Source organism: Onychostruthus taczanowskii, unplaced genomic scaffold, assembly GCF_017590055.1.
Source record: "Onychostruthus taczanowskii isolate IOZ18803 unplaced genomic scaffold, ASM1759005v1 scaffold88, whole genome shotgun sequence".
NCBI classification, from domain to species: Eukaryota; Metazoa; Chordata; class Aves; order Passeriformes; family Passeridae; genus Onychostruthus; species Onychostruthus taczanowskii.
Genome location: NW_024506773.1, coordinates 2,962,903 through 2,990,832, shown reverse-complemented (window position 1 = coordinate 2,990,832; position 27,930 = coordinate 2,962,903). Strand labels below are relative to the sequence as shown.

The 27,930-nt window shown below is 38.8% G+C and overlaps 1 protein-coding gene across 25 annotated transcripts in view; it reads left to right on the top strand.

Annotated features, from left to right (window-relative positions):
• The window catches only part of CLASP2 (cytoplasmic linker associated protein 2), a 144,683-nt gene that overhangs the window by 37,238 nt on the left and 79,515 nt on the right, over positions 1-27,930 (top strand). For 24 of the 25 annotated variants that reach the window (XM_041425197.1, XM_041425194.1, XM_041425193.1 and 21 more), the window contains exon 8: positions 18,710-18,856. In XM_041425197.1, coding sequence (XP_041281131.1) covers positions 18,710-18,856 — 147 coding nt within the window. Of the gene's footprint in view, positions 1-3,730; positions 3,838-18,709; positions 18,857-27,930 lie in introns of those variants that run through there. The other variant, XM_041425195.1, reaches the window with a different exon arrangement.

Here is a 27,930-nt window from a genome sequence, read left to right as displayed (position 1 = left end):
GTAATCTTTTCTTTGACATGGCAAGAGTTTTTATGCTGCAATTTGCTTTGAAATAAAACACTGCTATACTTGAACACTTAAAAATTGATTTGTAAAAATTCATATTTTTAAAAAAACCCACATCATTCTAATTTGGGGAAGAATGTTTTACGTAAAAACGTAAATGTTTATGTTCTGTTATACTGTAAATTTACTCATTATGAAAGGGTAAACCATTACCTTTTGCATTTAATAGTAATACAGCTGTGTAGGTTTCATAGGTTTGAGAGATTCAGAGATGCATTTTACATATGTATTTTTTCTGTCAGTAGTTCTCAGGAGAACAGAGAAAGTCACAAAGGGGAATATAAGCACTGAAATTATTGAAATATATGAAAATGTATATATATATCACATTGCTGCACTAGTTAACATAGCACTTCTGTCTCTTTTGTCTCCATTTAAGAGAGTTAAGAAAGTTTATTTTGAAGCTGTTTTTATCTTATGTGCAAAACACAGATATTAATGTTGATCTGTGACAGTATAAACCATACACCACTTGTAGGTGGCAATTTCTGTGCAAAAGTTACTGTGATTCTGTTTTGGTACCACAAATTACAGAATCCCTCTTAATAAGTTGGTTTCAGTATTTTTGCTTGAACCTATTTCATCTGTTGCTTCCATCTAGACAGTTTTTCGATGTTATTCTAAAGGTATTCTTCCACTGTTAGTGCTTTATCTTGGCTTTGTGCTTCATTATTCTCTGAAGGACAATTTGTATTTACTGCTTGCACGTGTAGATTTAAAGTTACTGTTGAATTCCTGTGGCCTTGGTTCCAACTTTTCTTTCAGGAGCTTTATCAAACATCTCTGGATAAAGGCCAAATTTTAGTGGCTAAATACATCTGTTACAGTGTTGAGGATTTTTTTTTTTTTTTTTGGTGCTTTGTATATTTTGTAGTAGGGTTTGGGATGGTAGGGGGGAACAGGGTTGTCTTTCCCAAGCGGGGGGAGGCAGAGGCAGGGTGGAAAGCACAAAAACACTTCAACTGGCTTTAATATCATTAAACTCTCTAGTGGACCTTCTTAACAGCAAAAGGAATGGCTTTTTGCCAGGTGGCGTTACTGTCCCAAGTAGGGTGACTGTACTGACGGGGGTCCTGTTCAGTGTGTGACGGATAGGGACTGACTTGTTAATACAACCCCAGGAGATGTCATCTTCTTCATAGTCCTGAGCTGCGCTGCTGTGGTAGTGAATATTTGGTGTGTTGACCTAGTTTCTGAGAATCCAGAGATGTGACTTAGGATTCTCTCATCAAATAATTCTAGTGTCAGTTGTTCAGTATTTTTATCCAGCATGTACTTAGGAAGAAAAAAAGGAATGACTCTCAGAGCTTGCAGCTTTAAACAACCTGATTACAAAAATGTTTTCCATACTTTATTGATGGTCAAAACAAATATATCTTTTAAAAAATACTGATCTAATACTTGAGAGTTTTAAAAGACATCATGTTGGTATGCCTAGGTATGTGGGAGAAATACAGGTAGGACACAAAAAGGTCTCCTTCCTGCCATCTTAGCACACTGGTAGATATAATATCTTACTTTTTCAGTGTGCTTGAGGAGATCTGGTGAGAACAGCCCCTTTAGTCTTATGTTACCTCTTTCCTTTATTGAATCTGGTCTCTAATGGGATGGTAAAGAACAGGGGGAAAATGAGTTACCATTAGGGACTGACAGATCCTCTTCTAGGGTAGGTGAGGTGGAAGGCACATTCAGACACTTATGAGTGGAATAATTGGGGTGGGATGTAACAAGGAGTTTCAAAAGCCAACAGATGAGGAGGTGCCATGTTTAACAAGGGAACTGGGTAGGAATTTTAATGCTTTTGCTTGATGAGAGTGGCTTACAGCCTTAAATAATATCCCACTGCTAGCTTGCCTCTCCAGCTGACCCTTGATTTTTTTATTTTTTGCTCTAAGGTGTGTATAGTAAAATCAGAGATAATTTCTTTAATGTGAATTATGTGAATGAGTGAGCTGCTATGCAAACCTTGGGATTTGTTTACATTCATAATGATGCGTATTAAAAGAATCATATCAGGATGTTTGCCTGTTAGGCAGTATCTTACACGTGCTGCTAGTTTTGCCCTTTCACTCCACCAGAACTCTATGTAGCCTTCCAAACTGGAGAAGATTCTTTAAAGCACCCCCCCCCTCCCATTTTTCAGCAAGTGAATGTTCATTTCTATGGAAACAGAACTAGCAGCCAATCTCAGCACTACAAAAGCACTTGTTTCTGCTGCCTGAGATTTGTAAATACTGTTTTCTTTTAAGAGAATTCAAGCAGACTCCTATATCAGATAGTAGTGTCATTATTGAGAGAGGGAATTAAAACAAAAGTAGGGAAACTATTAATAGTGAGCTCCCTGCTGCACTCAGCAGAATGATTGGGCTGAAGAGAAATCATACATCTTTATTCAACCTGTGCACTTTTTCCATTTTAACATTTAATGGCTCAAAGGACTGGCTTTACAAACAGAAAATATGACAGGTACGATATGTGATGTTAGTATCATGGTGTAGGGGAGTTGTGTTATGTGTGATAAAGGTGCAGCTGAAATACATGTTCTGGAAAAAAAAAGGAGCAAATAAAAATCCATCGCACTAGTGTGTATCTGTTTTTCCACATTACACTATTGTTTTTTATTTCCCTTTGCTGTTCTATTTGGAAATATAGTTACTATGGAGACAGTGACGACATACTCTTAATAGAGCTCACCAGTGCGGCACAACATGAATATATATCGTTTGGGAATTCTGGTGATAGCTGCCGTGATTATTTTATGGAGGTTTTGAGCTGTATATATTCCTTTGGTGTGCTCAATGCAAGTGATCAAAATGTAGCCACATCATTTTCCATTTCAGCTGCTCTTCCCAATGGCTTATCATTTTAAATAGGAAAATTTACTGACCAGTGAAGTGTACTGGTCAGTTCAAGCCCATTTGCAAGGAAAGGGCCTCATCAGGCTGATGCATCCCCTGGTTTTAAGGAATTTGACTGTGTTTTTGGATTATTACTACAGGGAACTGTGTCTGGCTCCTTGCAAGTGCGTGGTTCTCATGCTCTGTGTGACAGCATATGCTTCAGTCTGCCTGAGTTTTAAACTTTTCTATTGGCAAGACTAAGTAAATTGGTACTACTTACTTGCTACTCTTATTTTTTTGATCACTGTTGGATTGCACTCTCTACCCTCAACATGTCACCCAAAAGGTACATTCAGGTACAAACTGATCAGCAGCTCAGGTCTGGGCAGGCTGTCATTGATGCTCCCCAGCGTGTGTTGCACGCATGCTTTGGAAGCAGTTTCTCTTTTAAAGTTGCGGGGGTGGGTTTCCAAAGAAGTCTTCCGAAAACTCAAAAAAAGAGGCAGCAGCTTTCTTCAACGCAGCCCTTTCCTACTTCCTGTGGCTTTACTGTTTTGTTTCATTACGTGTTACGTTACGTTTTGGTTGATCTCTGTTCTGCAGAGCGCTCGTCCTTAACCGAGGCTCCTTCTCCTGTCGTTTCCCGTTCCGTGGTGCTGCTGGGGGCAGAGCTGTCCCCGGGCTGTGCGCTGTGCTCCGGGGGCCGCGGCGGGGGGACCCGGCGGGCGCGTGACGGCGGGGGCGGAGCGCCCGGGGGGCCGGGCCGGGGCCGGGCCGGCGCGGAGGCTGCCTCGCAAGGCGGGACTGCTATTTTGAAGCGAGGCGGCGGCGGTGGCGGCAGGGAGCCGGCAGGAATCCGGCGGGGATCCGGCCGGGACCCGCCGCGCCCGCCCTCCCGCGGCACCGGCGGGCATGATGGCTGTGGGGGACGGTGAGTGGGGACCGCCGTGCCCTTGGGGACCGGCGCAGGGCTGCGGGGGCTCTCGGCAGCCCGGGCGGGCCGGGGAGGTTGGTATGGCAGGTTGGTGTCTTGGGCTGACGGGCTTGGCTTCCGCCCGAGCCGGGCGCTGGGCGGTGGATGCTACGTGCGGCAGCCGGAGGGTACCGGCGCACCCAGCGTGGCAGCTGCAGCCCTTCTTGGAATTTTACCCGTGCCCGGGTTTCTGGGATGGACCGTGATCTCAATTATTTACTACTCTGGCCGATTCCTCTGTGCATTTTTATGTTGGCGTTGTGTTTACCCCTGCTGTCTCGGTGTTACTTGTGTTGGCCACCTCTGCAAGATAAGGCAGAATTTACTATGCTTTGTAAACAAGCGGATGTTAACCTGCCCTGTTGTGTGAATAAATTCATACTTATTCGGCATAGCCATAAAAGAAGAGCCTTGCTGCTAGAGCTGGGGATGTATATTTAATAAAGACATGGGATGTTACTACGTTTCCTTCACTGCACAGTGTATTGTTACACAAACCAATGGAAAGTAGGTCAGTAAAGCAATACAGACTGTATGGTTGTGTTTTCGTTAAAAACTAGACATACGTTTTATCTTTAGGACACCTCTTGTGTTTGCGTGTCAGCCGGGTTCTCTGAGCTTAATACCATGATGACTTTCTATATATGCATTATTATTTTTAGAGAGACTTGAGGCACATTCATTGGACTTGCAGCAAGTTTAGGGATGCGGTAGGATGGCTGTGCTTTCACAAGGGACAATATATGCAGATTTACATAAAAAGATGGTTTATAAAGATCACAGATTAAGATTAAATCTTTTATCTGAATTTGCTGAAACAATAGTTGTAAGAGTCCTGAGAGAGACCCTTTATTGAGATGACCTGAAATGTGTGTTTTTCACTTAGTTCTTTCATGTCAGAGACGGAAAGAGAATATGAGTGTGACCACAGCACAGAGAAATTATGTCTGGACTGTACAGTCTAAAAAAAAATATGGGCAGTTCTCTGATGTTTGCATTTTTGTCCTTTGCAAGGTGCAAGGGAAATCATGGTCTTCGTAGAACTGAATATGAACCAAGCTCACTCTTGCTGAGATTTTTTTTTTCCTTGGAAATGTTTTTCTTCATCTTTGTTTCCTTCCTGTGAGGCAACACAGTTCTCCATGGTGTAAACATGAATTGTGGTAACTTGCAGATTAAGAATACAAGTTGTAGCATGTTAAGAAATAACTGCATTCTCTAGACAGAGCTGTAGGATTTTTGTCGTTCTGTAATGGTCGAGGTTTATAAAGTGAGGGTGGTTGTGGAGCTCTCTTCTGTATAATTTAATTCGTCATTAACAAAGGCACTAAGAACAAAGTACTGTTCAGGCAGTCAGCTGACATTCTGTGTAGGAGCTTTGAGCAATAATGCCAGATACAATTAACAGTGTGTAGGATGATTATGTAGCTGTTGGTCTCTCTTAAAACTACTGCTTACCACATTTGCAAGGAATTCAGTCTTCTGATGTTGTATTATAAAACTGCAAGGGAAAACAAAACCTTAGTTACTGTTAAGAAAACTTCTTAATCTTTTTTTCTAAATTTAATGATGGTTTGGCTGTGGTCTTTTGTTTTGCAACTATTCTGTATATCCTCCTAACAGATGCAACATAGAAGAAAATGTTTTATGGTTAGTGATTCTGCAGCCTTTGAGAAATGTCTTTTCTTGGCAAAATGTCACTTTGTTGTGGCCAGTATGTATGTTTAACTTAATATTTGTGAGACTAGGCTGAAGGCATTGTGCAGATACTCCAGAGAGCAGATTCTTTGACTTGTTTTATTTGGTTTGCTCACCTTATCAGCCTGGATGTATTACAGAATTGCAGAATATATTAGGAAATGCTATTTAGAAGTGGTAATGTCAGTTTTTTCTTGAATGCAAGATGTTGGCTTATTGGAACTTTCTGGAAATTTTTTTCCAGTTTTCTTGAGCACAAGCAGAAATGTAAATAAAATGTGATGCTTAGCAGTTGAATCTTAGTCTGATTTCTCAAGTGAAGATTAAAGAGAAGAACCAGATTTTCTGTTTGCCCCCATGTTAACTGTCTCAAGCTCTCCAAGCTATTGTTGGAAGAATGTGGAGGGGGAAAAATATAATCCTGTGCTTGTGGCCCAGCAAACAAATGGACCGTAACTTCTGCTGTAGTGCATGCATGCCAGTGGGAAAGCATGCGCTGCCTCGGTCTTAAAGGCCTTTCACATGCTTGTGTGAGTGGAGATCTGTGATTGCCCTGCAAGTTGTGGAGGCTGCTGAGGAAAAGCAGCCAGGAACTGTTCCTTGCTCTGGTTTCCTTGTTCCTTGGGGAGGATAATGCATCTCTGCCATTATCCTTTGGTAACCAGATTAGGCTGCTGTGAGGAGGTGGCGAACGGAATCACCGTGTGCACATCGTGTTTGCGTTCTCTCCAGGGTTTGTAGTTCAGCAGCTTCCACTGGTGTTTCCTCACCTTTTTGGCAGTCTGTGGCTATGTTACCCTGTGATTTGTAGGTGAGGAACTGCCTTGATCCCAGTTGAGCAAGGTAATTAGGATAAAGACAAAATTATCTGCCTAAAACTACAAATGGCCTTACAGGGAAGATCAGACATAGATTTTCTTAAGATGTACTAAACATATTGCAGTACCAGACATAAGGTATTTGAGGGTTATCTAAAAGCATATAATCAGCTTTGTAAGAGGACATATTTGGTACACACATTTGTTGCACTAGTGTATATAGGTATACTGTTTTGTATCATATAGTGAATAAGCACTTCTTTATTTATTAGTGTATTTTTATGTAAATGGCATATAATGTATTGATGTTTCATGACTTAAAGCACTTTTCAGATTTTAGATGATAAAGCGTATGTGACTGGTTTATGAATAGAAATTATCCTTCTGTCTTACTGCATATGCATATCAAAATTTGTGTTTTGTCTTCTTTCAAAATACTTGATTAATGTATGCATGGTCCTAAAGCATGAGAACAATTATCTTCCATTCCCTGATGTTCTTCTGAGGGAAGGCTGTCTTCCTAAGTCTTTAATCTGATTAACTAGTTTCTGTGAAGTGGGTGCTGTACAGCTTTAATATTTTACTTTTGACTGAAAAAGAGATTGGACATATTAAAGGTACAGAAGCTACATTGATGTTTGGGATATTAGCTTGATTTAAAATATATATGTTATTTTAGTACATGTGGATTTCTAAGGTGTATTTCTGATTTTTCTTATCCTCTGGTAGGAGACCTTTTTAAACGAACCGAGTCCTGTGAATGATGATAATAAAGCAATTGCTACACTGGCCTAGAAATTGGTCAGGCTGTGACTGTGGTACTTTGTACCATTCAGGACCATCTCCTGGGTGTGGGAATATAAAGAGTAGCAGAAGTTTTTGTGTGGGATAGAAGTGTATCACTTGCTCCCTTTTCTGTTCTTGTTTGGGCCTGTGTTTTCTTTACCACGCTGACCACACGTGCAGTGGCTCTCCTTTTCCTGTAGTTGCTCCCCACCACTCCTCCTCTGTTATTAGTGGTTGGTGGGCACATGGTTTGGGACATGGCTGTGCCTGAGAGAGCAAGGACAGATACCGTGAGCTGGAATGGGATTCCTGTTCCGAACCAGTGCAAAGCTTCTTTGCACAGCAAGGTCATATGCTACTGCCGGTGATTAACATAGATTCTGAGTTGTGTTTTGTCTATAGAGTGCAAGTACTGTTGCTAATAGCAGTAAAAGAACAGTGGGAAAGTGAAGCGGCTGAGTGGGAGAGGGAGGGAGTGTGTAAACAAGCCAAAGGCTGTATGAAAAGCTGGACAGAGAGAAAGGATGAATACCGCAAGGTTCAAGACTGATGTGAATAGAAAAAATAATTCAAGGAAGAATTCAAGGTGCAACTCAGAGCATTTTTTATTTAAAAAACAGAGCTGCAAACACACTAACATATGACAGACACAGTTGCTTTCTCAAAACCAGCATAGCTTCTAGAATGATAAGTGCACCTGATTTTCTTTTAATATATTCTAGGGTAATAACTGCAAGTTTTGTCTTCCTGTTTCTAAATGACGTTTTCAAAATGTCAGGGAATTTTGTGGGTTGTGGTGGTGGTTGTTGTTTTCATTAAAGATGAAACATGAGTTCACTAAAAAGATTTCCACATATGTTTAATTGATCACCCAAAAGTGTCGGTTATCTGGAGTGCTGGAGTCAGTTTTTATTAGCTTTTAAGAACAAGTTACAGAGTGAAAAAAATTATTTTGGTGTTTTCCATTCTATCTGCATGTTTTTGTTTATTTCAGACTGTTGGTAATATTACATGGTTTTTGGTTGTTTGGTGGGGGGGGTTGTTCATTGTTATTTTTTAAAGTACATTTTGTGAAAAAAAAAAAAACAAACAAACAAAAAAAAATCCCATTAGAATTGTGAACAGCCACAGGAGAAATTTAAGGCCTACTAAGGGCTTCCTTTCATAGATGTTGCACAAATCTTCCACTTGACTGATTGGATATTTGCCTTGCAGGGTTTATTTTCATCTTTGTTATCTATGAAATACCGGGAGTATTTCCTTACTGTTACATGTTATTTTTAATAAATACTGATGAGCAAGTAAGCAACATGTGGATCATTTCAGTGTCTGAAATACTTTCAGAGGTGAAGGGTCTCCTGTAGTATTGACCTGAATCAGAAATTCCATTCTATGTATTCTGTTTATGTAAGCATCTTAAAGACTTGTGGTTTGGATTTTGTTTCTGCTTTCTTTGCCCAGCTTGTTCATCAAAATACACTTTCATAGCAACAGCTGGAAAGATCAGTCGATACCTTCGAAGTGCCTTTTGAAAACCAGCTGCGTATGTAGACTCTTACAAGAAGTAACTACAATTTAAAACTCACAGGAATTTCCCAGCTATACGGAGTGTAGACAACAAGATTTTCATGTCTATTTAATTAATGTGAAAATTCTTATGTTCAACTGAGAAACACTTAAAAGCCCTCAAAGTTATGGATAGTTGGAGCCTGAGGAAAGATGAGAAGGGCTGAAGTTGTAGAGCAAAGCTCTTAAGAGCCTGCAGAAAAACATTACTTTCTTCAATGAGGTATTTTTGCTTTCATCACGTCAGGAGCTGCATGGTGTTCCATGATTGCCTAAGCAATGAGCATGAGTAGATTTCTATTTGACAAAAAATCCTTTTATCATTATGGATTGTCTTGTTTGTTGACCTGATAAAAGTCCTTTGGTCAATGAACTTACACAGCGTGAGGTTTGCTATTGAACTTAAAGGCCAAACTTTCTACATTTCTGTGTAGGTTGTTTTTGTTTAAAATTTCTTAGCATTGTGGAGTCAATATTTACAAACTCATTAGAAACACTGTGAGAAACAGTCTCTGTATATTATTTGGGGGTTGGATCATGTTCCCACAAAATTAGAGAAATGGCAGCTACTAAGGCTGCCTAGCCATATACCAAGCACTTCAGATTTTCCTGATCTGGTGTGAGCTTTTTAGCTTCTGGAGTGCTGTTGGATGAGATGCTGGACATGAGTTGGCAGTGTGGGCTTGCAGCCCCAAAACCCAGTTCTGTCCTGGGCTGCATCAAAAGCAGAGTAGTTAGCAGGTCAAGGGACGTTATCTGTTCAGTGAGTTCACAGGAGGCCACAAAGATCATGGGAGGGCTGGGGCACCCCTACTGTGAAGACAGGCTGAAAGAGGTGGGGTTGTTCAGCCCTGAGCAGAGGAGGCTCCAGGGAGACCTCACAGCACCTTCCTGTACTTAAAGGGGGCCTACAGGAAAGCTGGAGAGGGGTGTTTTACAAAGGCGTGGCGGAATGGCTTTAAGCTGGAAAAGGTATATTTAGACTAGAAATTCTTCATTTGAGGTGGTGAGGCACTGGAGCAGGCTGCCTGGAGAAGTTGTGAATGCCCCATCCCTGCAGGAATTCACTGCCAGGTTGGGTGGAGCTCTGAGCAACCTGGTCTAGTGAAAGGTGTCCCTGCCCATGGCAGGAGGGTTGGAACTAGACAATCTTTAAGGTCCCTTAAAACCCAAGCCATTCTATGATTCTATGTTAAGAAGTCTAGTTTGAGTAGAGTTGGGCCTCTTAAAACCACCAGTTTTATTACCCACAAGTGAAGTGGCAGCATTGAGAGTAAAAGAAAGATAATTTGCCATATTTTCTTAATCTCTACTTCTAACTATGTGAGATAGAGGTCAGGTGGATCAGTGAGCTGAAAGGCAATTAACAACTCCTTTCATTCTGTGCTGTGGCATGCATGTTTTTATGTTCAAATGCTAACTTGTAATTCCTGAACTACATGGATGTAAAATGCAGAAAAATAAATCTCTCAATATTTTATCTGCTGTGTGTTCATATTGCACTTTCTGCTTCTAGGGTCTGTGTTTCATTTGTCAATCTGCCTTGCTGTTTTACATTTTCAACATGCAAGTGGAGTTGAACGTGCGGAAATTGGCCACACTAAAAACTAATGCAAATGTTAGCTGCTGTCACGATCTCTCTGATGGCAGACTTACATTTGTCACTGTCACGCTCTAACACTAAATCCCAATTTAAGCTCCCTGTTTGTAAACCTTCTCATTTATGTTACATATATCCAGTGCCCCTTCCCTATCACATACACTTGTGATATACAATAAAGATGAATGAACATGGTACTTATGAGTGCCTCTCTTACCCTTGCTGTGATGTAATTGATAGTTTGAAAATTCAAGTCATTAAGCCCAGGTGCTTCTGTGTCACTGAATTAAGTACTGGAAATGTCCTGAATTGAATAGTTTCTCAATGGATATCAGTTGTTTGGTTGACTTAGCTGCAGATAGGTAAATATGGTGGTTCTTTTTGCTACTTTCTGTACTTATATACATCAATAATGCTAGCTGTATTATTGCAGTTTATGGATAGTGGTTTCTAGATAAAATGTATTTTTGTGATGAATCTATTGGTTGTAAAATAGGTCATTAGATTCACTGAAGAAAATGCTAGTGCTGTTGAGAGCTGGATACTTGATGTATAAGCAAAAAGAATTTGTGAAGAAAGAAATCAAATTACTTCTGGAGATGAAATAATAAAGACAGAAATTAAATCAGACCTACTGAGCAAAGTCTGGCCGTTGGTTTACAGAATAATTTAAATGCAAATAGTGGAGTTTATACTTCAAGAAGATACTTTAAGTGGCAGCTTTTTTAGAGGCACCATAAGCAACGGAGTAAAGGGTTTGGCCACAAGTGGGGTCTGAATTCAGGAAGGCTTCAACAGTTAAATAAACCATCACTTTTGATGGAAATTAGGAATCTTTTATGTATAAAGTGGCTAACAGAAATTCACCAGGCATCAAGTAAAAGTTCTGTTAGGGCTTTTTCTTTCTTTTCTATATCACGTTTTCAAGTGAATTACCTGCTTTCATTTTAATCAGTGTCTGGATAGGGGAAACTCTCTGAGGGAATACTCACTCATTTAGCAGAAATCTTGAGTGCTTCAGAGGTTACTGTCTTTCTCAGCTTTAATTCTGGTATTTCCTAAGAGAGCAAAACATTTGTGCTGTGGTAGGCATGTTTTACTTCGTGCTAAAAGAGAGGAGTATCCCATCAGTTTCTGTGTTACAGTTAGTGATTCAACCTGTGTGTTTAAAATGCCAAAAACTTTCAGTCTTTAATTTCTTCTGCAAGGCAAGTCTGTGTCCTTCCTACACCTTTTTTTGCCCTCGCCCTGCCTAAAAGGCAGCTGACTTGTTAATGCTGGACATAGTGCAGTGTGGTCTAAATAGCATGGCCTAGAGCAATAGCACAGTACAGATGTTGAAAAACAATAACGTTACGTAGTTTTATTTTCAGCCTTGCTGTTTAATCTTGAATTCTATTTTAGATGTTGACCTTGTCATGAATTCTGGAGAACCTCATTATCTTTCTCTTCTTTTACTGAGAAAATGGTGCTTTGTTTGTGAATAGGTTGTAGACTATTAAGTGTTGATTCAGAAGGCCATTGAACGGGCCTCAGGAAGGATGTCAAGAAAGTGAAATTGATGATTTTTAAAGCACACTGATACTGACTGTATCTTCAGTTTTCAGTAAGTTTGCTGGGAAATGTTCAGTAACATTTGGGAAATGTTACACATTTGGACAAAAGTCCAATTGCAAGAATTTAGAAAGGACTAAGTGATTTATTAATTAATTTAAACATGTGGACTGTGGTAATTTCAGAGATATTGTAAAAATGTAAAATATGGCAAGATTTGCAGAAACTGTCTTTAATAGGTAAAAATTAGAAAAGTGCTTGGGTTTACAGGAGATATTCTAGAGCTAGAAATGGGAATGAAGCTTTACTTGGGAGCAAAATGAGCTCAGTTGCTTATTTGAGCTTATTGCAGCTGTATTTGAAACCTGCAGTTAAGTCTTGTCTTTTATCCAGACAGTAGTAATATAAACTGTAAGACTAACTTTTCTTTGGGATTAGGAAAATAATACTGGGGATATGTTAATTTTTTTTTAATTCATCTTTTTGTAACATAATCCTTCATGAAACTGTGGAGCAGAATAGATAAACTACTAATGTCATTAGAATAGGCCTGTATTAAATGTGGATAATTATTATTACATGTACCATTGCCACTCCTAAATATTTATTTTTTAAAATGTTTGTTAGGCCTAGTATTTTCTTCCTCATTTTCCTTCTTTTATTTTGTCCTATTCGTTGAGGATCATATTTTAAAAGAGATCAAATGTGTACAACAGAAAAAAAACAAACCCCAAAAGCAGATGTGAGCCTCTTTCAGTGCTGTAACTGATCAATGGACTGTAGGAGAGCTTTGCTTGTTGAAAAACTAAGGAACTTAATTAAAATTTGAGATCAGATCAACAGCAAAATTTAACTGATAAGTGTTTGCGTTATTCCTATTACTGACTCTTGCTCCCCTTAATTGCTGCCTTTTTGATTCTTTGTGTGGTTTTTGGGTTTTTTTTGTTTTTTTTTTTTTTTTTAAGACACTGGAACTGCCTGGAAAAATAGCATGTGAAAGAATATGTTTGGTTGAAGAACTCTGGGGGTTTTTTGTACAAAGTTTTGTTGTTCTTCAAACACTGTTCTCATTGGTATTTTTTTTATCTCGTCTATCCCCTGTGAGGCAGAAGGAGGAGTCTGTTCTGGTAGGAGTTTGAGATTTTGTTGGTAAGCACCAGCATGTGTTGCACAGAAGAGACCCATTTGCCAGCACTGTCATTGGTGCAGTTGCTTCCTTCAGGAAGGCAAAGAGGAGGAAAGGGGGTAACACAAAGTAAAATCCGTCAGTATGTGGCCTCACGTTACTTCTGTGCCTCCACTACTGTCCCCAAGGAGTGCCATGCTCCATCACTGTGGGAAGCAGGCTTTTGTTTGGGCATGAGGATTTGTCTCCAAATGGTTTAGGTTCCCAAGACCTGCTGTGGCACGGGGAGGATGCCAAGTAATGATGCTTTTATGATAGATCTGAAGATTCTTAGGTGCAATTCATCTGTCCAGCCATAGGTGTGTGGTGCCACTCCAGGTGCCTTGCACTATCCTCAGTAGCCACACAGAGTGACCGGGTGTGACACAAGAACTGCAAGAGATCTGTGGCCTTCTGGAATGTCAGCTGGCCACCAGACAGGATGCCCAGGACTGTCTAAACTGGTTTTAGATGACTGTGCTTAGGCAAATGAATCCTGTCCTTTGTGTCAGGACAAACAGATTTGGATTGTATGGAATGCCTGATGTGTAAGGGATAAAGTTCTCCCTAAATGATGCGGGGCATTGGCTTGAAGTATGGATTAGAGGGATCAGCTAACTTGATGCATGTGTAGTGCTTGCGGCTTCATTTTCATGCTTGACAGAAGTTGTTGTAGGCCGCACCAGTTCATCTGGAATTGAGCTAATGATCCAGTCCCAGATGTTCCAAGTAATTGATGCAGTCTGTGTTTGTAAGTCACTGAAGGGAGACTGCCAGTGGGTGTCTTGGTAGGCACAGAAAGGGGGAGTGACTAGGAAATTTAAAGAGTTCATCTACTTGGGGTTTTTTTGCTTAGGCAGGATTTTGCAGCCGTCCTCATAAATATTTTGTGGTGTGAAAGAGGAAGTGTTAACAGTAGGTAAAAAACAGTATTTGTTAGTAAAGCTTATCATGATCAGTTATTGAAGTAAAATTGATACAAATGTTTTGAGCAGTCAGTTTAAAAGCAGTTTTATTAAATACGTAAATATTAAGTATACTGTGTTCTCTAGTCTGACTCTTGTCAATCTACAGTAAAATACGGCAAGTTGGTATTTACAGCCCTAGTTGTGTTAGATATGTAATATGTTGCTACTGAAAACAGTATCCAGATTTGCCTTTATTGCCAGCTTTAGTTAAGTATTGGTGCAGGGGATCCATTTTTTTGCGCTCGTGTCACTTGAGGATCTGCTTTAAATCAGTTGACTTCTGATTTCCTACTGCTGAGTAGCACAGGTAGAATATAGATCTTGTATTTGTACTGCTGTGTAGGTGATACTGTGTTTTATTTTTTTGTTATTAACTATGACTTAAAAGTCTTACATAACAATGTCACACTAGTTATACGAATCTTCAGACCAGCTAAGGTGGAGGCTTGAGTTGCAGTAACAACAAATGTATTCTAATGTCATTTTCTTTGAAAATGAAATATTTTTTCTCTCTGGATATGAAAAACTTTAGATTTCTCTCTAGATTCTCCTTGTCATTGTATATATCTTTACATTTACTGGATACATAATTACCTTTAGTGCTGTATAGGCAAATCACAGTAAGTAGATTGTTCTGGAGTTTAAAATATTGGGAGTACTAAAATGTTCTTTGTATGTCAAGTTTCATCATAAACATTTATGCTTTTATCTCTCTGAATACTTCAGAAAACATACACTACATGTTTGTGATCTGGCCCCCAAGAGTAATGCTATAAGGAAGATAGCATATATACTTTGTTTATTTTTAGTTCAAATGACGTAGTTTGTTTCTTAAGAATTTTAGTGTTTAATGCTCTGTGATAGTTCAAGTTTTGGTCTGTCTGCATGGATTTAATCTTCAAATAACTTTGATAAATCATAAGGTCTGAAAGTGTGGTCGACTTTGGGTTCTGATGTGTCCTGCAGGTTGGTTTGGTAGATCTTTTACTGAAAGATTTCTTAGACAACTCTTCAGAGGTTTTGTAGAAATGCACAGCAGTTCATTGATAGCAGTTCACTTGGTGCATTGTACCTGCAGAGCGTCCTCTATGGACATATATCTGCCCTCCATTAGAAGAGAAAATTTCTAATGGTCAGATTTTGAATCCTGAGTTCCTAGCTTTGTGAAGGTAAAAACAACTTTTTCTTGAAATTTTTCTTCCCCTGCCTTGAAGTTGCTCATCTGGAAGAGAGCTTGTACCAGAGTGAAAGCATTTGTTGCTCACCAGGTTTCTTCAGGAGGTTTTGGCAGTACAAGATTCCAGGCTCTTCTCTGTACGGTGTGCTTACCTCCAAAACTCCTTATGCACTGTGGTTTAAAATACTGCATATCAAGTACAAAAACATGTTGTGGGATTACACTGAGGCTCAGTGTCTTTATTGTGTTTTGCCTTTAATGTGTTCTGTGGGTTGCTAGCAATTCATACAGCTTTTTGTTTTTAGTACCTTGGAGGTTTGTTTTAAAACACTATTTGGATAATGCTTTTTCAGCTGTCAGGTCTATTTACATACCTAAAATTTGATACTCTGAAAGTGTTAAAATGACCTAGAATTAAAATTATCCAGTCATTTTAGAATGAAAAAAGTTTGCATCTCTCAGATGGTTTTCCTTCAAAGTGCCAGTTACATTTAGGCTTTTATGACTTCTATTGTAGAGGTATATTTTGTTTGTAGGCTGCATAAAACTAACATTAGAGGCGCAGTTTGATACTGAAATACAGCGACCCCCATGCTCTGTGTTGGCTGTCAGGAGCTCCATCCCTGCTCCCTTGGCCAGCCAAAGGCACGTAGTAAAGCCAGATTGAGCAGAACTGCTCCTTGATTATGCCCTAGGGACCAACAGTTACAACTGGAGCTGGGCTTCTCCATGCTGAAGTACATGGAAATGCTTTTACAGGATCTACCAGCAAGTGGATCATTGCAGATGAGTGAGAGCACGTGGAAGGTGCATTGTAGGGGAAGCAAGTGTAATGCTCTGTTTTCATGAAGTGCTGTAAATACAGACTTCGGGTTTTGGATCTTCAAATCAGTTCTGTGTATCTTAAGAAAAATATACATTTATTTTAAAAAGATCAGTTTCGTGTGGACTGAAAAACTGTATAAAACTATTTCATAGTGTAGATTTTTAATCCAGTGTTAAGAATTGTTTAAATGTATGAAAAAATATTCATTAGCTAGGCAAAGTAATTTGACAGTATTACCAAGAACATTATTTCATGTATCCTCTAATATACACAGCACATCAGTAGGTTGAAGCATTTGCTTTTGATTTTTTTTTCTAGAATTCTGTTTGCACATTTTGGGGTTGAGCAATAATTTCTAAAATTACCCAGTTTTGATACTCCTTCATAATGAATTGTTTGGTAAAAATAAAATTATTTTGTCTGAGTCACTGGTTCCCAAAGTACACAGTTGTTTGGGGTTGTCTAGATTTTTCTTGATTAGGAGTTGTTGCATAAATGAGCAAATGCTCACTTTCTGGTTTTAGGACTGTATTGCAAATAACTTTATTGTTTCAAAGGCTTGTGCCATATTTGTATATCAGTGCTGCATTGTGTTGGGTAGTAGCATGAGTGTCTTGCTTATTTCTTCATCAGATTTGAAAGCGCAGCAACAGAACCATTTTTATTTGCAAAGCCTGTTTTCACTTTTGGTCTGTTTTCATGATTCCATAGTCGTGTCAATGTTGTTCTGATCATGCTGTTCAAAAATCTGCAAGATATTTCTAATTTGAAGCTACCTGTAATGCTGCAGGTATCCTAGATATTAACCCTTGCCATTTACCCTTCTATGACAGTGTTTAAGTCATTTCACTTAATCTGGCCTTTGTGTTAGTGGTTCTCCTTGCTCGAAATCTTGATGTCTGGTTCTATTTAAGATAGTGAGAGTAAAAGCATCAGGATCAAAATGTATTCTGGCTCAGCCCGTATGCTGAGCGGGAGTGCTGTTTCCATGGCAACACACAGGACAGTGAGGGGGAAGGCTGATGCCTTTTCCTCCCATTCGGAGAGTTTACAGATCCAAACAATTACTCTTAGCAAGATTCACTTAAAAATCAGTGTTTATAGCAGAGGGGGAAATAATGTTAATGAAATTTGTTAATATGCATCCGTATTCTTCTTGTGATGGTTCATTTCTTTGATCATGGAGATTCATTAGTGCAAAACACAGCTTTTGGCAAATGCAAGAAAAATGTGCTAACTATAGCAGCAGTGATCTTGGACACGTTAAATGCAGGGTGCTCTGACGTTCGATGGTGCTGCCAGTGCTGCTGGACAGAACCTTGCTATACCCTTTAATGTAAGCTGCCTTCCTGTGGGAGGCTGCATTGTTAAATATAGTTGACATTTCCCTGGGAGCAAGTTCTGAATAAGCAAAGGGTAAACAGTTAACCATTCCAGAGATTATGAAGTTTTGCAATTAATTTTTTGTTGCTGTTGTTGTTTTTTTAACAAATGGCAGGTTTTGGAGCAGGTAGTATGCTAAATTAGTATTTCATTACTGTAGTGCAGCTGTGTCTCAGCCTCGCCCATTTTATTTATTATCAGAACCATAGGCTGGATGTTTTCTGTGCTCAAGCTTATAGATAAATCCTTCTTTCTTAAATTAGTGGGGAGAACATTATGTTCTACTGTTGGAATATGTTGGGGTTCTTTTAAGGCACAATATTTTGAATTGAGACTGTTTAGTCACTAGGCATGAATTTCTTTCATGATTAAAAATACACAAACCTGAAATTATAGGAAAGAGGAGTGCAAGCCCCGGAATGTTGTCTGCCTGTCTAATTATTTTAACGAAGGATTGGAATAGTGGCAAATACCATGTGTGGGAAGGCATTTATTTGCATGGAGAATTTTCACCTTTTCCTCTGGCGTTGGCTCCCAGAAGATGATGTCACCTTGCAGCTCATTGGTTGTGCAGCACCTAGTGCAGGGAAGGGAGAGAAAGATGCCGGCACAAATCTCAGTGGTGGATCTAGGGTGTTTGCGAGCAGATTTTGATAGAACCTTTGATTAGTATTAAGAATTTACTGCATGTGGCCATGTGAGGTGCTGGGTCCGTCCTAGGGTGAGGGGATTGAAGAGCTATCAGAGGAATGAGGCGGCTGATCTGCAAGAGGATCTGTGATTGTAAGTTGAAAAATCTGGGTGGAAGGAAGGAGACAGGGAGTGCTAGTTAGACACATTGTGGGAGGATGTGTAGCAGAAAATGCATGCATGAGTGAAAGAAGGAAAAGGAGAAGCATTTTTCTTCGGTAGACTGGAATGATAAAAATTATATTAAGGGCTTTCCTTTTGGGAAAATATTAAGAAATGGTTAAAAATATTCAGTCTGTGCAAAGATATTTTTCCTTTGTGGGAGTGGATGTGTAGGATTCATTTTTTATGCTCAGTTCTACTGTGGTTATTTAGGAAGGTAAAATAATATTTTATAAGAATGTGAAATGTGGAAAATGCTGTTTATCTCCCATTGTCATTTTATTCCTAGATCAGAGACAGGACAAACTGATAAATACTTGTTTTTATTTATGCATTTTATGATTTTCTGTGAAATGTGAAGGAAAATAGTTTTTGTTAGGAAATTAAAATGCACCCATTCTAATAGCTCTATTTTTATTTAACATATCTTTTTCTAGACAAAAGCTTTGATGATGAAGAGTCAGTGGATGGAAATAGGCCATCATCTGCTGCTTCAGCCTTCAAGGTTCCGGCATCTAAAAAGCCAGGAAATCCTTCAAACAGTGCAAGAAAGCCAGGATCAGCTGGTGGGCCTAAGGTTGGAGGTAATGTAAAGCTATTCAGATTCTAATCAGTGTTCCCAGAAACCTTGCCAGAGAGGCACAAAACAGAGAACTTTAGAAGGTGATGTTTAATTCATGACTGCAGTATTTTTGCAGAGCCGAGAACAGTGAGGGACCCTGTTTTATATAATTTTTCATCTGTAAAGGTGTGTGCATATCTGTCTATTTTTGTGAGTGTACACTGAGCTTTTAGAGGTCTCTCATATTATAAATAAAATTAATGTCTGGAGATAGCATTTATGTTGGTGAAAGGAAAAAAAAAAAAAATATATATATATATATGTATGGGTGTCCCTGCTGGAATCCACACTGCACTTACTGTATATATAAATATTCTGTGAAATTCTGGAGAAGGTCTGTGTAGATTAAATTTTTACTGTAGGTCTGCACTGTTTCACATGGCTAGAAAGGATTAGCCATTGCCCAGAGCCCTCATCAGAGGTGTATGTTACATCTGGATGACTTTTATTATTATTCTTTTAACTGTCAGTGTTATGAAATTGATTGTGAAAGATAAAAAATGAGGGCCAAAACCCTTGGCAGGATTTTTTTGCATGGTATGGCTTTAAAGCAGTGTATGAGGAATGCTTAGTAATTATGATCTTAGAACAGGGAAATCCGCATTTTTTTAGGGCGGGGGTAGTCTAACAAAAGCAACTGTTTACTGTTAAAGAAGTGGCTGCTTTTTTGATGGTTCATGTATGCATTCAGAAAAAAAATAGATAATTCTGTGGAAATACACCATGCTTCAGGTACAGGGTTTTTATGAATAAGTGATTCTTTTAGTAAAGGGTTTTTGTAAGAGTAATTTTTCCATGTTCCTGTTCATGTGATCTCATATATGATCTACAAAGCAAATATAAAATTTGGAAGAAGATATACGTGGCAAACAAGCTGCCTTAAGTATTTTCACATTACTAAGATACAGCTGATGTTTTGAAAATATATTGGTTTTCAATAGTGATCTTAAGAATTCCTAATAAATGGAAAAGATCTCCATAGGGCTGGATCAACACTGTCATAGTGTAACTGAGAATTGATAGGAATATATATCAGAATAGTATCAGAAAATACCACCTAAAAGACTCCATAAAAGAAATTATCTCATTGATAATTGTTATTGTTGTCATTATTGCACACAGTGTTACAAATGAGTAAATATAAATTAATAACTAATTATAATGTGATCTCTTTAACCTGAAGCATGGTGGTTTTTGCATGCAAGACTAACATACATAGCACCAGAACTGAATGCTTAGGTTTCCTCTTTATTTCAATATGGACTTCTAATAATATTTTACTAAATATAGATGGTTCTTAATGTATTTTTTTTTACATGTAGGCTTTCACTTTACATGCTCTGCAGTAAAAACATGAAGATACAAGGTGAAGGGAGATAAGAACAGAATAACCACTCACTGATTTTTCAATTTATCTAAAAATACAGTAGTAAAGCAGATTAAAACCCCAAAAATTAGTACATTGTTTTTTCTCTTCTTCCTATATTGCCACACTTTAAAAAAAATTAAAATTAAGCATGCCAAAACCAGACTACTTTGGTCATTCCTTGCTTTATACCATCTCCTTTCAACTGAGGAAAATATTGGGGTGTGTTTACATACCCATCTATTTCCCTTCTTTTTTCATTCTGTAGGATGTCTGTAGTCAGAATTTTAATACAGTATTTACAAATCCTGCATCTCCTAGTCAAATCAAGAACATTCGTGTAGATGGCAAATATATTTCTTAAACAGTAAGGTCATAGTCTCTTCCAGAAGTGAGGAGTTTCCTGTAATAATCTTCATATAAACAATGACACTAGGTCATACTAGAGGCCTGGGCAATCCACTGTCCCATATGAGAGTGGTCAGAAACAACTGCTAGAACAGAAGTGTCTAGAGGCACACTGTCATTATGGGACAAAATGCTCGTTGTAGGAAGCTTTATTCCACAGAGAGCCATGGTCTTTGAAGAGCCCAGTTAGGGCATCCTGTTCTCTTTATCTGGAGACTTCCTGCATGTTTATGACTACAACAAAACCTTGATGCTCTTTCACATCCAGTTTCTGTAGGATCTATTTTGCAGGTGCCTAAAGGACACCTAAGATTTTTCTCCAGCCTCAAAATTGCCATCTCCATGGAGTACATTTATAGTTCTGGAAGTTGTTTGCTCTTGCTGATGTAGTAAGAATCTGCTGTATCCTACAGTCCCAAATCCTTGTGCTTACCACTGCATTCCAAGTCAGTAGTCAGTGGGTGTGCCATTTCTCGCCTTCTCCTCATAAGCACTGGATGGGTATTTCAGGCTTTCACTGCTCACCTCGTGCTTCTGCCACCTGTTGGTCCTGCTTGTCCCTTTTCTCTGACTCTCAAATATCCATTAATCCTTATTCAGAAGTTGCAGTTCAGCCTTGGAGGAAGAACTAGGAGCAGCTCCTTTAACTATGTTGCTTTTTATTTCCCTTCCACAAAAATCTCCAAAGTCATGTAAGTGACCTGCAGTTGAAGCAGGTTTTTACTGCAGTTTCTCCTCTTCAGCCTTCTGAGACCAGGCAGAATTTAGTGCAGATAGAAATTGTGTTGAGCAAAGGCTGAGATTACTGCAAGTTCCATTCATTTAAACTGCCTTTTTTATTTTAAAGGATCCCAGAGATCCTTTTCATAGAGCGTTGCTTGACAAAGGTGTAGTTTCCTATGAGTTTTAGGGGGCAAAGTACAGGTTTTTTTCCCTGGGTTCAGAAAGGGTTTGAGGCTACCCTGTCTTGAGGCTAAGAAAATTTAACTCCTTAGCCATGCCTCTGGCTTTCTTACCTGCTGACACCTGCTGAATTATACCTCAGGTGCCTGTGTGCTTGGCTTTTCATTACATACATCATGGAGATGGTTCTTAAGGAAGAAATGGGTGCCCAGATACGCTGTTCAAGTGAAAGGATACATCTGATATTAAAAAAAATAATTTCTCACGATTTTGGGTATTTTCCTTTTAATGTAGGAAATGTACTTTGGTGGCACGGGAAGTGCAGCATCATTGTCCGGGAAGGCAGGTAAAACAGGTCTTACATGAGCAATAGCAGTGTCCTACTCAGCCTGCAATTCTCTCTTCTTGTGCTAGGAATGACTGTGCCAGACCTTTTCCTATTGGCAGTTGAGATGGGAAGGCTTGTAGAACTTGTGGATTTGCTGACAGGCATGATCAAGTCTACTGAAGACAGCTTGCCAAAAAAGTACCAGCCACAGTGGTTTCCTGCTCTGGGAATAAAGAATCCAGCAGGCTGTTTCTCCGCTGGCTTTTCTGCTTGGAGATGTTCAGACACTGAGCTTCTTGTTAGTGGTGAATGACAAGTGATAGGTCTTCCACTTAATGGGACGGTACTTTGTTTGGCATATTTCTTATTCCATGGTCGATACACTTTGCCAAGTTAACCTTTGCCAGCAAGCACGCAGCTGATTTACTTACTTCTGATACACTTGCTCTCAGTTCTTCATTCAGGTGGTAAAGCCTCTGGAAATAAGTCTTTGCTCTAAAGCCTTCTTATTACTGAGGGTGTGCACTCTCTGTTCTGCCCTTGCAGAAATTGGATACTCAGGAGCTTTTTCTTGGCAGTATGGCTCAAGCAGCTTTTTAATTGTAAGGGACACCACAATTTACAGTAGAAAAGAATTTGAGTTCATGTCAGCCAAATGAGCTATATTCCTCTCCCTGTGCTGTTCAAGATCTCTTATAGGTCTTTGGCAAGTTCTCTTGCAAATGTGAAAGCCCTGTTCCAAGTCTTCTAGGGAATTGCCTTCTTGTATACCATTTGGAAGCTTTATGTAATGAAAGTGTTAGAAGGAAACCTCAGGCTGCCTTTAACAGGAAGTCTGGCATCCTCTCTTTTCCCAATATGTCAGTTTAGGTCAGTAGTCTTCAAAATGGATTTAATGGAGAGATGATGATTCTTCAAGAGAGCCATTTGGCCTTTGGAAGAAATGCTTGCTGATGAAATATAATTATGACAGAAGTTTTTGTTAACTTTCTTCTGAATTTTTTTTACCAAACTCTGTGTGGGGCTGGAGCATTAGTCTTAGTGTTGTAATTTAAAACAAGGTGAACTGCATACTTTTTGCAGCATTTTCAGCACTAAGATGCTGCATGGTGTATTTTTAGCTGTATTTCCTTGGGATTTTTTTAGTCTTTAGTACATTGGTGGGCTGGCAGTATTATGTACTGGTTATTGTTTTACACTGATGATATTGTTACACTTTGACATATCTAATGTATCTGTAGAAATCAAGTAACTGGAAAGCCTGGTTGAACCAGGTGAACAATTTGCAATAAAAGACTGTGAGACCTATAGTAGCACCATACATGAAGGAACTGTAGAAAGCTGTTCCCATCTTTAGGAAATTTTAAGTTAGGTTTTTGAATCTGTCATTATGCTTTTCCCCCCTTCTCAATAAGACACACAGGGCTTTGTTGAAAAGTATTAAAATGGTGCTTATTTGCTTTCTTGGGCTTGATTTCCTAGCAGAAGACATTTTGAAACCTTTAGAGGCTTTAGTAGGACAAAATTTAAATGAAAAGACCCTGCATAAAACAAGTGTGAGACTGAAAGATAGGTGAAACCTCAGCCAGTTGAAGTTAACCTCATTAGAACTAGGTGCTGTAGTTAAGAAACATTTGTGTTAGAAGGGCTTCAGTAATTGTGGAACTGTAAATACACAAGGTTAGTGAATGAACTTGAAATAAGATAGACTCATGCTCACTGTATCGATTGTCTCCAGACTCAAGAGAGTTCTATGTTCACTTGTACAAAAACCAAAAGAATTCATCATAATCAATGCCCACAAGGGTTTTTAAAAAAAAAATTTGAATTCTGAAGTTCATTAATGTCTCCTCTGTTATTCTTGTTAGCCCTCATTAAATGATTTCCAAAGTGCTCTATTTGTTGTATAAAATAAACTAGGATTTTTTTGGTTTTCCTTGTTCTACCCTGGTCATTCGTATGACGTAAAGCTGCTCTGAGGTAATATTAGTCAGCAAAGCACCCTGACATTCTGTGGCACTTTGTTTCCTTTTTGATTTCCAGGTGGTAGTGAAATTCAAGGATTTTTCTTCAACATCCCAGCTAAAAACTCTTCTTGTCATTCTGAGCAGCCTTAGAGATTAGCCTTGGGTATCAGAGTCTGAATCAGAGAATTTGTTACAGAATACCTGTTTGCTTCCTTTTCCCACAGTTAATGTCAATTAACTTCCATCCCAAGAGATCCTTGCCCATGGAATTGTTGGGTTGCAGTCCTATGGTCATGAACTGCAGCTATTTTAACCTAATGCAGAGTTCAGGGAGGTAGGAGGACTTACAGCTTTCTGTGTTCTCTGAGAGTTACTGGATTTTGTTGTTGTTTATTCCCCTGTATGGCACTTGAGGTTAGGGATCCCTTCCCTACGATCAGTGCTTTGTTCTCCTTGGACCATTATAAATAGTTGTTCAATCACTGAGGTTTCCATTCCTTTAGCAAATACCTTCCTTTGCAGCTCTCTTCAGCAGGGGGATTGAAAATTTAACCTTAATAAGGAATCTATTAACCTTAATAAGGAATCTGAATGAAAACAAACATGATAAATTACGAATATATATATATACATGCATCTATATGTACGCCTTCAGAAAATGTGTATGTGTCCATAACACTGTTCATTAGTCTCTCTGTTTTCTGTGTGTCACCCAAGTGATGGTTCATATTATCCTGTTTTTCACTAAATTTCTAGAAGTTTCAGTTAAATTGTACAATTCATTATGTTGGTATAAACACGATACTATATCAGACAGTCTTTTCTCAAAAGGTTCATAGTCTGGAAGTCAGCTTGTAAATGGATAAAATAGGGAGAGAGTACCAGTGGAGCATGAAAGAAGAGGTCTGGAGATAAAAAAACACCACAAGATGTAGCCCAGGCTGCATGTGACATCTTTGCTTGGGGTTCTGGTCCCAGACATCTTAGTGGCAATCATGGTTGTACCAGACAGTGATGAGAATAAGGAAGACAACCCAGCCCTTGTTTAGCTGCTGACACTGAGTACTGATTATTTGAAGCAATAGGAAGGGGAAGCAATTTGTTTGTATTTCTATGTGGGTTAGTCTAGAAGAAAAAAAAGAGGAAGGAGGGAGGAGGAAGATGGACTAAAATCAGCTGACCCTCCCGCTTGGAGTCCTTATGCACTGTGACTGTGTTGAAGAGTAAGCAAAGACAACCATTCCAAAACGTTCCTGCATTGCTGCTTTGTGGAGTAGCAAGTGTGATTCCTCTTCATAGGGTGGTGTGTTGGTGTGTGGGAGAAGAGTCTTAAGAAACCTGTTTCATTTCTTTTGACAAGGTATATGCTTTCAAACAGAGAAGCAGGGAGTGGAAATTATTTTTGTAATGTCATTATTTGCACCTGTGTTGGAAATTATTTTTTTGGAACGTAAAAATGAAATGTTTTTTTACAGTACAAGAGAAAAAACAACACTTCAAAGTCAAGTTACTTCAACCGTCTATCTTGCCCTAATGAACTTCTAGAAGATGAAAATGTATTATCAAGAAAATGTAAAAATGGTAATTGTGTAGTTTGTGGTGACAGGTGGTGTGGATTGTTGTTAATGAAGTGTCTGTTTAAATTGTTCCAGAGTGGAATACACAAATGGACACTGACAACAGTAATGAAAATTCTATATTACTGAAACTATTACGTCACAGTGTCTCAAATCATTCTGTTTTGGTATCAGAATTACAGATGGTACAAATCAATTGTTTGTGTTCCTGCTTGTTCTCAGTAATTTCTGTAATGTAAAATAATTAGTGCAATTTTCCCCATTCAAATGTAAAACTAGGATCAAATTAAAGTAAAATGTAAATAGGTTATTAGGAAGTTACATTAAAAGCTGAAAATAAGACTAATGCTATCATGTTCATAAAATAGCATAACTTCCAAACTCACCTGTTGAAACTGAGCAAATGGACCTGGGTCGCAAATGTATGTCCTTTTAATTATTTATGAAAACTGAGTGTGGGTAGAGAAAAGAAATACATGAGTGCTTTGAAAGATTACCATGGGAGCGTGAACACTGAGCATGAGTTGAAAGATGACTGCATGAGCTTCCAGTTGAGTAGAAACCAACATTAATCAATTTGAGATAAGCCTAAAAAGTCAGGCATCTCTGTGCTGCTCATGGAACTGCTTGTCTTCTTCCACATCCAGGCTTTGGTCTTACCTAATATGTGCTATCTAAACTTTAGCAGTATAGCACTGTTATTTTCCTTGTTTTATAATATTCTTATTTACTGTGTGCTTGGTAAATGTTTGTTAATTGAATTGATGCCACAGCATGTCTGGGAGGAGCTATGATTATTAAGATTATAAAAGATTCTTAATCTTTTATACCTGTGAAACTGTATACAAAGGAATTGAGGCTAAACTTGTTGAAACTATGCATTCAGCGTTAAGAATCAGCTTCAGACATTACTGACTAAGTTTCTTGAAGCATGTTATATTCAATACATAATTCCAAAGGAATTTGCACGCTCAAGAGCAGCTTCAAATTTTACTGTATGCGTTCTGGTGCTGTCATCTTCAGTCCAACTAAGAATTATTTTGTGCTTCCTCTTAGTACAGGAGTCCTGTATTTGTACCTGATTAACATGTCACACCTCAAAGCCTGAGATGTGCTATCCTAATAGTTGAAAACCTGGCACCACTTTCTTCCTTCTAAGTGCAGCTCACTCCTAATTTCTGTTTGTTCCTCCTGCTCCTATTCTCTCATGGGGTGTATAATTGTATGGAGAGATCTGCTTAGCATCTCAGCCCTCAGAGACAGCACACTCACTTGTTGGGTGGAAACTTGTGTTCATGAGCAATGTCTCTGGCATGTAGGAGGAATGTTCTAATGGAACAGGCGCAGTACAGGTGGGTTGTCTTGGGAAGTTCTCTAACTGTGTCTAACAAAGGCAGATAAAGTAAGGAATACAAGGTATTGTAAAGGTATTTCAAGATACTGTGCTGTTTTGTTCAGTTTATGCTGCTGTTCGAGTTTGAATGGCTTTCTGGATGCCTCAGGGATTATGACTTTTGGCATTGGAGGAAGTGGGGTGGACAAGTCAGTACAGAGTGAATGTCAGTCACCAGGGCTGAACATGACAGAATTCATCTGTCAGTTTCCTTAAAGTGGGCTTTCTAGTGAATGTTTTTCTATTCTGCTTAGTCACTCAAATTGTTTTCTAAGCTTGTTAAAAACAACAGGAAGGCTTTGCCAATGGAGATGCTAGAGGAAAAAAAAAGAGGTTTGTTTGGGTGTAGTATTGTATCTGATGATTTAAAAACATTTTTCTGAAATTAATTTCAAAAACTCTGGTGGCTTGTGTTGGAACAACTGAACAGGTTTGCTGATATGCCTGCCTGGGTGTCTTAGTCAAAGGTAGTTCAGCTTCAGTCAGAGGCATTTTAGGCTAAGTTACTGAATCACGAACTGCAGGGGCCCATGAGACTGGTACAGGTTCCTTTTGCTCTTCTCTCACTCTCCTGTTTCCCTTTATGCAGGTAATAACTACCATAAGACAAATGTGTTGAGCAACCCAGTAAGTTAATCTCCCAATGAAGTTCTGTTTGTGAGGTTTCCCTGGTAGACAAGGTTTGTGCTTGCAGAAGTTTATAATAACAGAGAGGTTTTGGAGAATGGGGAGTTACTTGTTTGCAGATGCAGTTGCTGTTTTCTCAGGAAATGGACACAAGGCAGCTGAAATTCAGTTGATGAAAACTTCTAAGCTGAAATCTCTGCAGCTCTTCATAGTTTGGTCTTCCCCAAAGTTTTATTGGCAGAGATGTGGCAGTTACTAGCAGCATGATCTGTTTCTTAACTTGCATGGCAAAGGCAGTAAGTGATGCTGACAGTACAAGTTACTTAATTTTATCTTACTTACTGCTTAATTTTATCTGAGTTGGTCTAATTATATCCATCCTATAGGATTTACCAGTGTAATTATCTGAAACTATGGTTCTTGTCCATAAAAAAAATCCCTTGTCTAATGTTAATCCAAGTAGCTTT